The sequence below is a fragment of the Harpia harpyja genome, chromosome 4 (assembly GCF_026419915.1).
Source record: "Harpia harpyja isolate bHarHar1 chromosome 4, bHarHar1 primary haplotype, whole genome shotgun sequence".
Taxonomy (NCBI): domain Eukaryota; kingdom Metazoa; phylum Chordata; class Aves; order Accipitriformes; family Accipitridae; genus Harpia; species Harpia harpyja.
The window spans coordinates 61,071,834-61,086,187 of NC_068943.1; the positions used below are offsets into that span (position 1 = coordinate 61,071,834).

The following is a 14,354-nucleotide window of genomic DNA, read 5'->3' on the forward strand; positions in this document are numbered from 1 at the left end:
TGAGAACAAGATTCAAAGGAAATGATGTATTGTGTAAAGAGACAGTGAGAAAGGGGAGATGCTTATGAATGCTTGTTTTGTCTCATCTAGCTGTCGTAGTTTTCAGTATTTCAAAAGTTACCTTATCTTGGCTTTAGAGAACACCTAGTTCAAAAGTCTTTTGATGATGACCGCTCTAAGAGGTACACACTGATCCCTGTTGAATTCTGAGTCCCATTCCAAGTATCCATTCCTTTAAGTGAAAATTTCTGAGCCCTTTGGTTGTTCGTTAACTTGAAAATGCCTATCTTAGACTAGAGGAAGAGAAATGAGTTGCCTGTGGCATGGACACTATTGTAGGGCCTTGGTACATATATGCAGTTTGTGCTACAGTCTTTGTGTAGCTGATGACTTCCCTTTGCTCAAAACGTTTTTACTATAAAGCCTCTCCGTAACTGGGGTCTGTGGGTACATGGAGTATTTTGGGGGGAAATCTGCTTTCTGAAGAAACAAGGTATTTTACATTTACAAAGGCATTCACACAGTGCCTGTAATATTTGTTGGCATAATCATGGCAGCATTGCTGTCATCTAATTCCTTATTTCTTTAATAATTCTCTCTTCAGATTCACACTTCTCTAATTAATGGACGGCCTAGTGCTGATGATCCTTCACGCGTATTAATAGAATTCACCTCTGCTCGCTTTATTCGCCTGAGATTTCAGAGGATACGGACACTAAATGCTGATTTAATGATGTTCGCACACAAAGATCCAAATGAAATTGATCCCATTGTTACAAGGAGGGTAAGTTCTGGCAAGACAGTAGAAATATATGTGTAGAAGTTCTCTTACACTTAGTAAATGCTGTACCTGCCTTTGTTTGCCATAGGAAATTTTGGGAGATGATGACTACCTGTTGATATCTGCCAAAATCCTGGTGTAGAGAATTCCCTCTTCACAGTATTTTGTTAACTTCTCTATAGCAGAAGTAACAATTTTATCTTTTCTGCTTAATGGTGTTATTAACATACATAGCATGCTTATTTACATAAGCACACAGCTCCTTTGGCTACAAACACTTGGATGCAGGTAATTGGCAAGTGGTTGCTGTTAGATAATGTCCTCTTGCCTCTTCTGCTGCTCAGTCCTCTGCTCCTTGAACATTCCTTGAACACTTACTTTGAGTAGAATTTCTACTAGGGGTACTATAAGTAGTAGTAGGGCCTGAATGCAACACTTTTAGCATTATTATATGATTGTTGCTAACAGTAAAAATTTTACATTGTGCTTTAGCTTAAAAGAATGGATGCAGCACTCAGACTCATACCATACCCTGGTCTTGTCCACTGTTCCTTGTGTGTGCACACTTCTATCTCTTCTTTGTGCAATCTGTACTTTCTTCCCATGCCACATCTCCCTGTTTTCCTGCTGCTCAAATGTTGTATGTTATTCTATTTTTCCTCTGATTTCTCTACTAAGCATTCTTGAAAGCTATTTTGGGGGATGTATACCTTTCCACATTTTTTCTTTCTGCTGACTTCCTCTTTCTGTTGGTCATCTTATTTTTCTTTTGGAAAGTTTAGGGTACCACTGTAGTAAGTCCTGTTATGAAGGGGGAGTATTGTTATTCTTGGCTTTAGTTAATATCATTTATCATTTTGTGATGGGTTAACCCTGGCTGGATGCCACGTGCCCACCAGAGCTGTTCTATCACTCCCCCTCCTTCTCAACTGGACAGGGGAGAGAAAATAAAGAGCTTGTGGGTCGAGATAAGGATAGGAGAGATCACTCACCAATTACCGTCACGGGCAAAACAGACTCAGTTTGGGGAAAAATTAACTTGATTTATTACAAATCAACCGGAGTAGGGTAATGAGAAATAAAACCAAATCTCAGAACACCTTCCCTCCACCCCTCCCTTCTTCCCGGGCACAACTTCACTCCCGGATTCTCTACCACCCCCCCAGTGGCACAGGGGGACGGGGATGGGGTTTACGGTCAGTTCATCACACGTTATTTTCTGCCGCTTCATCCTCCTCAGGGGGAGGACTCATCACACTCTTCCCCTGCTCCAGCGTGGGGTCCCACCCACGGGAGACAGTCCTCCACGAACTTCTCCAACGTGGGTCCTTCCCACGGGCTGCAGTTCTTCACGAACTGCTCCAGCATGGGTCCTTTCCACGGTGTGCAGTCCTTCAGGCACAGACTGCTCCAGCGTGAGCCCCCCACGGGGTCACAAGTCCTGCCAGAAAACCTGCTCCGTGGGCTCCTCTCTCCACAGATCCGCAGGTCCTGCCAGGAGCCTGCTCCAGCGCGGGGTTCCCACGGGGTCACAGCCTCCTTCGGGAACCCACCTGCTCCGGCGTGGGGTCCTCCACGGGCTGCAGGTGGATATCTGCTCCACCGTGGACCTCCATGGACTGCAGGGGGACAGCCTGCCTCACCATGGTCTTCACCACGGGCTGCAGGGGAATCTCTGCTCCGGCGCCTGGAGCATCTCCTCCCCCTCCTTCTTCACTGACCTTGGTGTCCGCAGGGTTGTTTCTCTTACATGTTCTCACTCCTCTCTCCGGCTGCCGAAATACCGCCGTCCCAACTTTTTTTCCTTCTTAAAAATGTTATCACAGAGGCGTTACCACTATCGCTGATTGGCTCGGCCTTGGCCGGCGGCGGGTCTGTCTTAGAGCCGGCTGGTATGGGCTCTGTCGAACACAGGGGAAGCTTCCAGCAGCTTCTTACAGAAGCCACCCCTGTAACCCCACCCGCTACCAAAACCTTGCCACACAAAACCAATACACATTTGTGGATAACTGCAAAGAAAATTTGGTTCTTCTGTTCCCCATTTCTCTTTTCCATTTCTTCCTCTGAATCCACAGAGTGCTGGCTATTTCTGAAAGTTTGGGATATGCCATCCTGTTTTGTATTACAAACCCAGAAACCCTTCCAGTTGAGTGCAGTTATTGCATCTTCACTAATCATGGAAACTGTATGTTTACATAAGAGTGTACATTTAATAATCTGATTCTAGGTGAACAGAAACACAAAATTGAATTCGCACTTTAAAAATCACTGTATACTCATGAAAACCTAGTGCAGGATGATCCACAGATTTCTCAAACCAACAAAGAACAATAGCTTCTGTATTCTCTCCATGAGGCTGTCCTCAAAGGAACAAGGAGCAACTGAAACTTGCCATCCTTGTCTGGCTTTCCCTATAGAAAACATTAGACAAGCCACTATTCCACAAAACAGTGTAGCCACAAATGATACATTTTCTGTGTGGTAGAAGGTTAACTGAGTTATATGAGTTCCTGTTTTGTTTGATGTATTTATAATGATCTGAAAAAGAGGTTGAACACAGAAACAGCAGAATTTGCAAATAGCATATTTGTTTTGATTAGCCAATTATTAGGATGTTACAGGACTGTCGCCAAAACAGATGAAAATGGACAAGATGGCATGTGAGATTCGCTTTTCACAGATGTCATAATACATGGTTATAAGTATCTTTCCATCCTTCTTTCTGGTTAGGTCTATTAATCCCCACCAAAGAAAAATTAGAAATGGTCAAATGGCAGAGCAACAGGTCAAAAATTATTTACATCCCAGTTATGAAGACTGTTCCATAGTCATTCAAAAAGCCAATAGTGAAAAACAGTTGTTCTTTCTACAGTCCAGTGAATGCCCAAGTAAGACCCAACTGAGGTGAACAAAGATTTTTCTTAGTTTTTCTTCTAGACTTTCTCTTCTCTCCATCATCATGCCTTTTTCATGTTTCCTGAAGGGAAAAAGTTCTGTAGCATTTGGCTTTTCACTATCAAGTGTGCATATAGCCTTTTCCTATTCTTGTGTTTGGTGTATGCTGTGTATAAATTGACATGGCTCTTGTGACTTCAAACAAATGGAACTGTGCCAATGTACACCTGTTCTTTCAGTAAGCTTGAATCTGTTGATCAAGATGCAGCTTGGATTATACTGTCTGCTATATTTGTAATAGATCAAAAAAGAAGTAAAACAGGACCTGACAGTTTTGTCACCAGAAATGAATTCTGCAGTTTGGCACCTACATTTTACAATCCACTTAGCAATTCAATTTCTGTTTTGTCTTACAGTATTACTATTCTATAAAAGATATCTCTGTTGGAGGCATGTGTATATGTTCAGGCCATGCAAAGGCTTGTCCACTGGATCCAGCGACCAATGTATGTATTTTTCTTTTTTTCTTTTTTTTAATGAGCCTTATTCATAGGATGGAACATGAGAAAAAAATCTTGATATTCCTCAGAGTTCTGTGAATTTATGTCTGTTCTTAACCTAGAAGAACAGTCAGAAGCAGTGCCAGGATGAAACAGTGCTGGCAACCAGAATAATAAACATTCTTACAATGTCAGCCGAGGCTTTCTCTGAAATAAAAGAATAGGTTTCAGATAATTGAGTCCATACTGAAAGTTTCCTAGGAACAACAGAAATTTGGGTTATGTTACATAGCTGTAGAGATAAGCACTAACAGTCAGTCTTTCTTTTCCTTGTTGATATTAATCAAGGTGTTTCCTAAACGTCTGTCAAGTATTTCATGGATACTCGTAAACAAATGACGGCTCTAGAATGGTGCATTTACTATGCAGGAAATATTAATTGAGTGATCGGTCAAGCTAGTCTAGAAAATCATGCGCTGTTTATAATGTCTTCCAACTTGTAGCTTTCTTTTGACGCCATTAATAAATGCATAAGCAATATAATTGAAATATAAAAAATATAAGATCCATCATCATTGCAATGATGATCCAACATTATTGATCCAACATCAATGATCCAACATCATTGTTACTGATGGTCCAGATCTATGCACACATTATCACTAATACAGAACTTCCTATCGACTAGTATTACTAATGTGCCACAATGTGGGATCTCTTCATATACTATTCACTTAAGTAGGAGCTTTGTAGGATTTAACAGAAGATCTTGTTTGTGTATGACATCAAGCCATTGTGTAGGAACTGATTAAAAAAAAAAAAAAACAAACCGGAAGAAATCTTACAGAGAATGCATTTACAGATCTAAGCAGTTTCCATGGTTCCTTGTAAAAATTTTACAAACTCCTTGGTTTAATCCTTCTAAACCTTTTCTGTAATGATGTGTATAGCAAGTGTTGAACTATTGTTTCAGGTGGCCTTAGTTATCAAACTGCAGCATTGTTGCAGTGCCATCTGTTAGAATTGGGCCTACCTCAGAAAGTAATGATTAATACAAACTTCAGTTCAGATAGTTTGGCTACTAGATAAAATAAAGGCATTTTGACAAGTGTGGTGTCTTGTTTTGCAGGATGACAAATATGTATTTGTTGTCTGGCCAGTATAAAAAATAGCATAAGGGAACCACTCAAGCCAGAAGAGATTTGGAGTATTTGGTTTACTGTCCAGGGATACTCTTTAGACTGGGTCATACCAAAATAGGTGGGCTTTGGCTTATAAACATCATGACTGTAGTTGTTAGCACAACGAATCTTTGCCCTAGCATTACAAAGAATAAACTTGCTTGAATTTACTGCCTTGCTTTTCTGAAGCATTCCTTAACTTAACCTTGTTTTGCAAGATTTATGCTTTGTCCTGTGAGCCACAGAATTTCTCCAGGTTAGCTTGCTGCTTTGACCTTGAGTGGCTTCACAAGGACCACAGAGAATCCTCTCCACTGAATAACTATTGGGGAGGCAGTTTTTGCTCCTTATTTCTCCAAACTACAGTTTCTTTTATCTTTGCCAAGCTGCTTCTGTGGCTCAGAGAGTTTGGGTGTTCCCTACAGCAATATTTTCATGCTAGGTCTAAGCTGGCACTAAGGTGGTCTGCTAAGGAACCGAAAAGTGACCCAAAGGCTGGTCCTGCTCTCATCTATTATTAGTTTAAAAACTCCTGCTATCTCTCACATAGAATTAGGCAGTTAGAAGTTTACATGATGAGCTGACTCATCCAGTAGAAAAATAATGCTAAAGTTAAATTAAAGGCAGTTTTTATTGGATCAGCCAACAGAATTGATTTCGCTCTGTAGCTGCAGGATTGCTGCATCTAAGTGTAGGGTGGGGAACGGCTCACTCCTTCTACTGTAAGCTAGCTATATCAGATCAGTTTTCCTATAATGTGTTTCATTCTCCCATCCTCCTTTCTTCAGCCAGTTGGAATTATATTCTCCTATGTTCTTAGATTCTCCTTAGACTCTCTGACCAACTATCTTCCTTTGCATTGTGGCTATTTTCTTAAAATAGAGCTATAGAAGTTAAACACACTCTTTTGTCTCTCACTTGATGAATGCAGGGCACATAAATGAATAAAAATTAATAAACACAGGAATTACAGAGTATAGCCATTCTTAATGTTTTCATAATTTGAACTGGAATGCAGATTATGTATATGGACAGAGTCTTCAAATCATCACATTGTGTAAATATTTGTTTTTCTTTTAAATTAGAAATCTGTCTGTCAGTGTGAGCACAACACATGTGGAGAGACATGTGATCGGTGTTGTCCTGGTTTCAATCAAAAGCCTTGGCATGCTGGCACTTTCCTGGTTAAGCATGAATGTGAACGTAAGTTGAAAGCAGTACAGAAGAGGTTTATTGCAATTGCTGGTGAAAACTGAAATGAGATCCTACATGATTTTGCAATTAAATTTATTTCTAACCACATTTATTTATGAATCAGTTGTTGTTCACTTACTTAGGCTGCCTCAAAAAAGTTAGCAGAACAATTACATGTAGGTCAGTGGTTTTATTGAACTCAGAATATTTTAGTGTAACATGCTGATATTGGTGGAATACTGTATAAAAAAAATCATTTTGACTTGTTTAATTTTTATAATTGTGGTGGGTTTGTATTGATAAAATAACAAGACTGTATCCTGATAAGTAAAAAATCTTTTTTACAGATTTTACATTATATTAAACTTTAACAGCGTGATTTTTGTATAAATGACACTTTTGTATATTATAATGTTCAGCCTTGCTGAAACAAAATATTTTTACATGATCAAAATGCAGTTTGAGTTTCTGATTTTTTTAGTGGAAAAATCAATGTATCTAGTTTTCCAACATGGAATGAAAACATACCTTGAAATATCATCTTCCCACAGGGTGGGAATTCCATTTTCAGATTTACTATAGTAAGAATAGTTATAATTGAACTTTAACATCTTCCAAAGGTCACATACCACTTATATTTCTGAACATAATAAAATCTAGTGCTCCATTACATGTAAGTTTTTATTCAATTGTAGGATTGCAGCCATAGTTTTAACATGAGTGGTTAAAAATAAATAAAAAGAAACAGATATCCCCATATTAAAAGTAGTAATTGCTTATTTGTGTCCTGTAAACTTTGATCACAGAGGTGTTTGTTTCAGTAGGGACTGTATCTGCACTGGGAATGCATTCTGGAATGAAATCAGGGTACATTTAATTTTTAAGAGACACTTCTTATGCCCTGTTCAACCCTCAGTGAATTGTTGTACTTTCATAGTGGAAACAGTTCCCTGGGATCTGGTTCAGATGTGAGGAGAATGACTCCCTACAATGTTGACGAGCTTTGAATTTCTCTTAATGTGAAAATGAATGTTTTAATACCATAGGGGAAGGGAGAGAGAGAGCTACCTCATTTTCACAGCAACAGATTATTAGATTAGCTCTCCTGCATGTGGACCTGAAGCCTAAGAGTTCAAATTTGAACTTCTAAAGAAGTTTTAAGGTTGGGAATCTCTTTCTTCTGACCCAGTTCTTATATACATATGTGCAAATCAAGTGGTTTTAGGATGTCTTTCAGCTTTCATGGAAATTATTTTAATTTACTTGTACTGTTCTGCTGCTTTCCTTATAACTCCTCTTGTATTTTAAATTAGCTGACTCTTTCATGAACCATATGTGTGTGCAACCACCAAAAGGTTTCTGAACTATCAATTTAAACAGAAAAAAGACCCTAAAATGGAAAAGGAAGAACATAATTAGGCTATATCTGTCAAATTCCATACTCCCCCAGACAAAACATCGAGAAAAAAATACAATATGCAGAATTCCAGGCTGCATTTGTGATGGGACCGTATTACTTTTCACAGCTGAAGTAGTAAATTAATACTTGGATGTGCTGTTGGTTACAATGTACACAGCACCAATGACAAAATGTTAACGACTCTTTTTAATACCCTAGTAACAGCGTGGCATCTCCAGCCAGAAAGTGTTTGCTAAAACATTTCCTTCTCTTTTAGCATGCAACTGTCATGGGAAGACTGAGGAGTGTTACTATGATGAGGATGTTGCAGACAGAAATCAGAGTTTGAATGTCCATGGAGAATACATTGGGGGTGGAGTGTGTGTGAATTGTACAAGACACACCAGTGGCATAAACTGTGAGACCTGTGTTGACGGTTACTTCAGACCTAAAGGGGTAAATGTGTGTTCTCTTGTCACTTCATGGTAAAGCTCGGTGTTCAAACCATCACTTCAGCATGGGGAGTTAAGTTATTAAAAAGAGATGACACAGTTTGGACTGCCATTTTATGAAGGTTAACTTCTAATTCTGACAGTGTAGCAGTTGCTTTTCACAGCTGGAAATCTGTAAAGTTAACGTTCACAGAAATATGAAAGTGAATTGTGTTGATATGAAGGAATGCACTTGAGGTCAGGGCCTCCAGCTAGTATTTCAATTTAATTTAAAGGAGGATGTGGTCCTGTAAACAGAACTTTTGCCTCAGTAATGAATTCCAAGATTTGTTATCAAAGATCAAAGAAATATTGCTATATTTGATATTGGAGAAAGAGAGTCTGTAATTTTTATTTTTTAAACGTTATGTAGAATTAATAACCACTGAAATTCTATAGTATCTCATGAATGCCTTTCATTTTCCATGCAGCAGGAATTGGGTTTTTTGTTTAATCGTATAATGCTGTGTTTTCATCTAAGTTGAAGCTGGCAGAAGATGAATCTTATATTAGGTTGTATTGCCAGTATGGGCTGTGGCTGTGCTTTAGACAGCTGCACTATTAATGTGTGCTTAAATTCCTGATATTTTGTCTGTATAGTTTCAGTTGAGTAAATCATGGCCTTTAGTCTGATTGGTTTTCAATCCTCAAGCACAGAAAACATCACCAAATAACAATAATTACATTCTCCCTGATACACTGGCTTTAGCCTTAGAGCTTGAGAAAAGGAATACTGATCTCTTCAACAGCAGGGTGCTTGATTTTTTCCTCTGAATCAGGTTATCATCCAGGTAATAGGGATTTTATATATGTGTGTGTATAGTGTATCTGTAGTATGTGCATATACCTAGTTCATGGAGAAGTTCTACTTTATATTACTAGTGTGATATTAGACTAAGGTTTAAGTTTGGTTGAGGTAACCTTTTCAAGAACAAAAGGAAATTGTTCCCTTGTCTAATGTTCACTTTTCTTCACTTAACTTTTTTGTTCAGTTACTGACTAACTAACTTCAGTTAGTTTTTTGAGTCATGTTGCCCAGAACAACTGGACTATTTGTCAATATTACTTTAGGTAGTGAATGCTTAAAATCTACTTAATTACATTAATTGATTTTAATTATACAAGGTTCTGTTATTGTCTCTACTCCTGTTTTTTTAGTTGAAAACACGTTTGAATCTAAATCACTTACATGTTTCTAAATAAAAATCCAAAAGGTAACTTTAATGCCTAGACTGGGCTAAGTTTGGCAACCATCTCATTTTTGGTAAAGTGCAAGCTACCTACACAGAAGTCGTTCTCTCCTACTTTTTGTTTAAGAAGCAAATAAAAGTTTCCAATTATTAAAGGTAAGATTTTGTTTTGTAATTTCTTTGTTTTTATAGGTATTGGCAGATAGCCCAGATCCATGCCAGCCATGTTCCTGTGATCCAAATGGGTCTTTACATGATACCTGTGTCAAAGATGAGAAACATGCAGAAGGAGGTAAGATCCCTAAAAGATAGTGATGTTAAAGCTTAAGTTCAGCAATGGTCAAAGAAAAGCTGAAACACATTTGTGATATCTCTTAAAAACAAAAAATCACCTTTTTTTTTAAGTTTATGCATGCAAAAAATAATCCACCTTCATTCTTATGATACTTTTCTTTGGAAACTGTGATTTTATATTCCCAAATTTGCTGCGGCTTCTTTCAGATTCATGGCTTGCAAACTTGGGTATGTTTGGAAGAGTATTCCCCATGGAATATATTGGAGAATTTTGGCTTTAAAGAGCTTTTTTCTTTTACAGGAGAGATTTAAACTAGTACAACTGTAATGTTTTAATCTCTTTTCCTCTTGAAGCATATTTCCATTTGAAATCTAGAAAAAAATCTGTTTGAAAGGTGTCATATTTATGTGCCATCTATATTATTAATGTAGGGCTGCAAGCTGTTTACCATAGCCCTGTAAAAGCTGTCTTCAAATAGAGAATAAAGTGCTGCTTTGTGCTTTGGAAACAATGGATTGCCATAGTTTTCTGTTTCTTTTGTTGACAAAATTCTGAAAATTCTGCGGGAAGATAACAACAAAACTCAAGGTCAGTTCTTAAGAGATGTTTTAATTGGGCTGATTACAATCTATTGACAAGAGATGTTGTAGCAATCTTTTTTGAAATAGAGATCAATGGAACATAAAGGCAGCATAGCAAAGCTGCAAATATAGGGCCCAGTGGTGTAAAATGTACTGTAACAACCATGTACTGATTACATAGGTTCAATAAAATGATACCGATTACTGTCACAGTGATATATATGGTGGGTTGACCTTGGCCAGCTACAACCGCCTACCCAGCTGCTCTTTCACTGCCTTTCTCAGCAGGACAGGGGGAGAAAGTAAGACGAAGCAGCTCAGGGTCAAGTTAAAGACCAGGAGATTGCTTACCAGTTACCATCATGGGCAAAACAGACTTGACTTGGGGGAAATTAATTTAACTTATTGCCAATTTAAATAGATTCAGGTAGTGATAAACAAAGACAAAAATTAAAAAAACACCTTCCCCCCCCTTCCTTTTTTTTTCCCAGGCGCCTTCATTCCCAACTCCTCTACCTCCTGCCCCCCTACCACAAGTGGTACAGGGGGATGAGGAATGGGAGTTGTGGTCATAATGGTTCCTCTCTGACACTCCTTTCTCCTCATACTTTCCCCTGCTCCAGCGTGGGTCCTTCCCACTGGCTGCCATCCTTTAGGAAAAAAATCTGCTCCACCATGGGTGCTCTTTCAGGAAATACCCACCTGTTCCTTCATGGGCTCCTCCATGGTGCGCAGCATAGATATCTGCTCCACCACGGTCTCCTCCAAGCACTGGAGGGGAATCTCTGCTCTGGCACCTGGAGCACCTCCTCCCCCTCCTTCTCCTCTGACCTTCTCTGACCTGTCTGGCTGTGGGGCTCAGCTGTGCCCTGCCGTGGGTCCACTGGAGCCGGCTGGAACTGGCCCGGGGCAGCCCCGTCCTCTTCTCACAGAGGCCACCCTGCAGCCCCCCTGACTGCCAGCACCTGAGCATGGACAGCCGGTACAGTATATCACATGGATTGATAGGAGAGACAGTAGAAGAATTGAGGATGAATCCAAAAGCTGGAAAAAGCACAGCAAGACTGTGCAATGCCTGCACCAAACCTGTGGGTGAGAGTGTACAGGTCGCCGATGACAGACTTAATACAACGAAGAAACCTCTCATACTGTTAAACAGGACAACTTTTATTCAAACATTTGCCACTACTGACATTCAGTGCTTTTATAAAATACTGAGACTATGATTTTGAGGTGGAAGAATGATTAATTCAAAGAAATGCAATGTCCCACTTGCGTGTTAAGCAGCTGCTTGGTCTCTCGGTGCCTGTCTGCTACTGCTGCAGTCTTTCTTTTCACACCTTCTGTGCTGGCCACTGGTGTGGGTCATTCTCCAGCGGCCTGGCAGCTGAAAGGCAGTATTAATAGGCTGTCAGCTCTTCTGTCATGGGAAGAGGGAAGCAAAAAGATAAAGACATTTTTCCATCTTGTTTGGTTGTCAGTAGTAGTGTCATTTGGAGCTCTCATAATGTCTTATTCTTGCCTGTGAGCATTCAACAGATCTAAACTATCTCATAGTTGCTTTCTAAATCTGCTTACACTTTCTGAATCTGACTGGGTAGTACAGTGCTTTAACACCTCGCTTCCTGTATCTCCTTCTGCCTTTTTAATCCTCTGATCTTCCTTCTGGTAAATTCTTCTCTTGGCTCTTTTCTGGACCTCTCTAGGAAGAGAATAAAGCTCCTGTTTGGACCCCTCCTTTCCTTTCTTGCTTTTTCTCTGTTGTCACCATCCATCTAGTCTGAAGGTTAACAACTTTGTCTTTCTAATCAAGAAATGTGTCATGCCTCCATCTTGAAGATAACATATCCAAAATTGCATTATCTCTCTCAGTTTTGCCTCCTTTAATTTTATTGGCAAGCGGCCAGTCCTGCTCATCTAGCCCCAGGCATTCAAACAAGTTTCGTGTCTCAGCAGTTCCTCCACTCCCGAGAACCAGAGAGTTCTTTTGTTCCCTTCACAGAATTACAACTCTCATCATTTTCTGACTTGACTGTAACCAGCTTCTCCTGATCTTCCTGAAACTTAACTCATTTGGCTGCAATTGCTTAGAGGCATGTTGCTTTTGAGCACATTAGAATATTCTTAATCTCTGTTGAATCTGCTGTTTGTAACACATGAAGTAACTTTTTTCCTTTACTGCTTTTTAAACTCATTGATGTCTCCTATTTCCAAATTACTTACTGTAGAGGTTATTCTGTGTGTTTAAACTACTTCTTCTCATATACGACAAGCGCAACAATTGTTGTTTAGGTAACAGCCATCATCTACGGAATTCCCTCCCCAAAGCAGTCAGTGCATTTGTTCCTGAAACCAGTTGTCTGTTTCCTGCCCAGCCTTGGGAGTCCAGTGAGAAGTGGACAGTTTGCACTGTCTAGACAGTGGCCAGAGGACAATTCTGATATCTAGCTTATTTTATTTACCTATTTTAAGACCACAAGAACAAAAATAAGTCAGCTCTACACATAACCAGGCTTTGTAGCCATTCTGCCTACAATGGTCCTGCTCTCCTGTTCTTTGCCTCTTGTTCTTTCTGTTTATTTGCTTTTCTTTACTTCTTGTTGTACAAAATAAGGTTCCAACACATTAGGAAAACTGTTTACTTCTTGCACCCTATGTTTGATTATAGTGTTTGGACCAGTGGGCCAGATCTGTGACTGTAACATCTTACTCAACAGAAAAGACACAATAATGCTAGTTGAAAGAAAAAGCCTTTTTAATATTTCTTTTAAGGAAAGATTTTTGTGGTAATGAAGGACTTTGTGTTAGAATCAAGAGCAGGTCTGGATAGAAGTTTTAGCGTAAAACTATACTGAAAGAAGATCACTTTTAACCTTTTTTTCCCCTCAAATTTATATTCAATACCCTGATAAAATTCTTTTTACTGTACACTGCTCACCCTGGGCAATAGCTGGGTGTGAAGCACTGGGGAGCCTTCATAAAGGAAAGGCTGGAAAGCATGATCTGTCTGAAGAAATCTATCTATTCACCTGTGAACCAGAATTAATACACACTGGGTAGGTTGAAATACATCTCCGAGTTTGCTGGCTGGTTGTTTTAGGATAAATTGTTTCCTTGGTGTATGATGGGAATATGCTTCTTAAATGTGTGGTAAGCAAATGAGTCAGGAGGATTAAAAACATTAAACTAAAATGGAAATATGTTAATAAGGAAAATCACTGGGGATATAAAGTCACTGTGAACAGTTCTCAAGGAAAATAAACCTGGAGGCTGTACATTCTCTGTGTGCTTGAATACTGTAGGTAAGCAACAATTAAAATGGAAAATTGTGGCAAATACCATAATAACTGGTACATTGATGAAGTGGAACAAGAGGATTTAAAAGACTGCATCCTGTAGTCATCATAAGGTTTCGGTAGATAAGAGAAAGGCATGAAGGAGTTGCTTTATAATTGTCCAGGAATTGTTTCGGGAGAAAAAGTAGTATTTTTGTATATTAAGTATGTATAGTTTCCATTTTGATCAGCCTAGTATAACTTTGTCCTCACATGCTTCACTCAGCATTCCGAAATGAAATATTATTATTATAACTTGTATAGTATATTTTTAGTTTTGAATCTTCAAGAATGCTTTTCAAATATTCTTTCATAGCAACCTTATGTAATATGTTCATGAGCAATATAGAAAAGATAGAGCCAGAAACTTACAATAAATCATAGTATATTTGCAAACTGTGGCATTGATAAAATAAACTGATGAAAATGTCTCTAGGTTTTGTAATTGAAAGGCAATAATTTTAAAACTGAACTTGTCCACCTATGTCCAATCCATCCTAATAATAGGTAAA

General features: G+C 38.9%; 1 protein-coding gene across 5 annotated transcripts in view; it reads left to right on the forward strand.

Annotated features, from left to right (window-relative positions):
* The window catches only part of LAMA2 (laminin subunit alpha 2), a 385,301-nt gene that overhangs the window by 146,188 nt on the left and 224,759 nt on the right, over positions 1 to 14,354 (forward strand). For all 5 annotated transcript variants that reach the window (XM_052784294.1, XM_052784299.1, XM_052784296.1 and 2 more), the window contains exons 5-9: positions 605 to 784; positions 4,093 to 4,182; positions 6,443 to 6,560; positions 8,228 to 8,406; positions 9,824 to 9,923. In XM_052784294.1, coding sequence (XP_052640254.1) covers positions 605 to 784; positions 4,093 to 4,182; positions 6,443 to 6,560; positions 8,228 to 8,406; positions 9,824 to 9,923 — 667 coding nt within the window. The remainder of the gene's footprint in view (positions 1 to 604; positions 785 to 4,092; positions 4,183 to 6,442; positions 6,561 to 8,227; positions 8,407 to 9,823; positions 9,924 to 14,354) is intronic.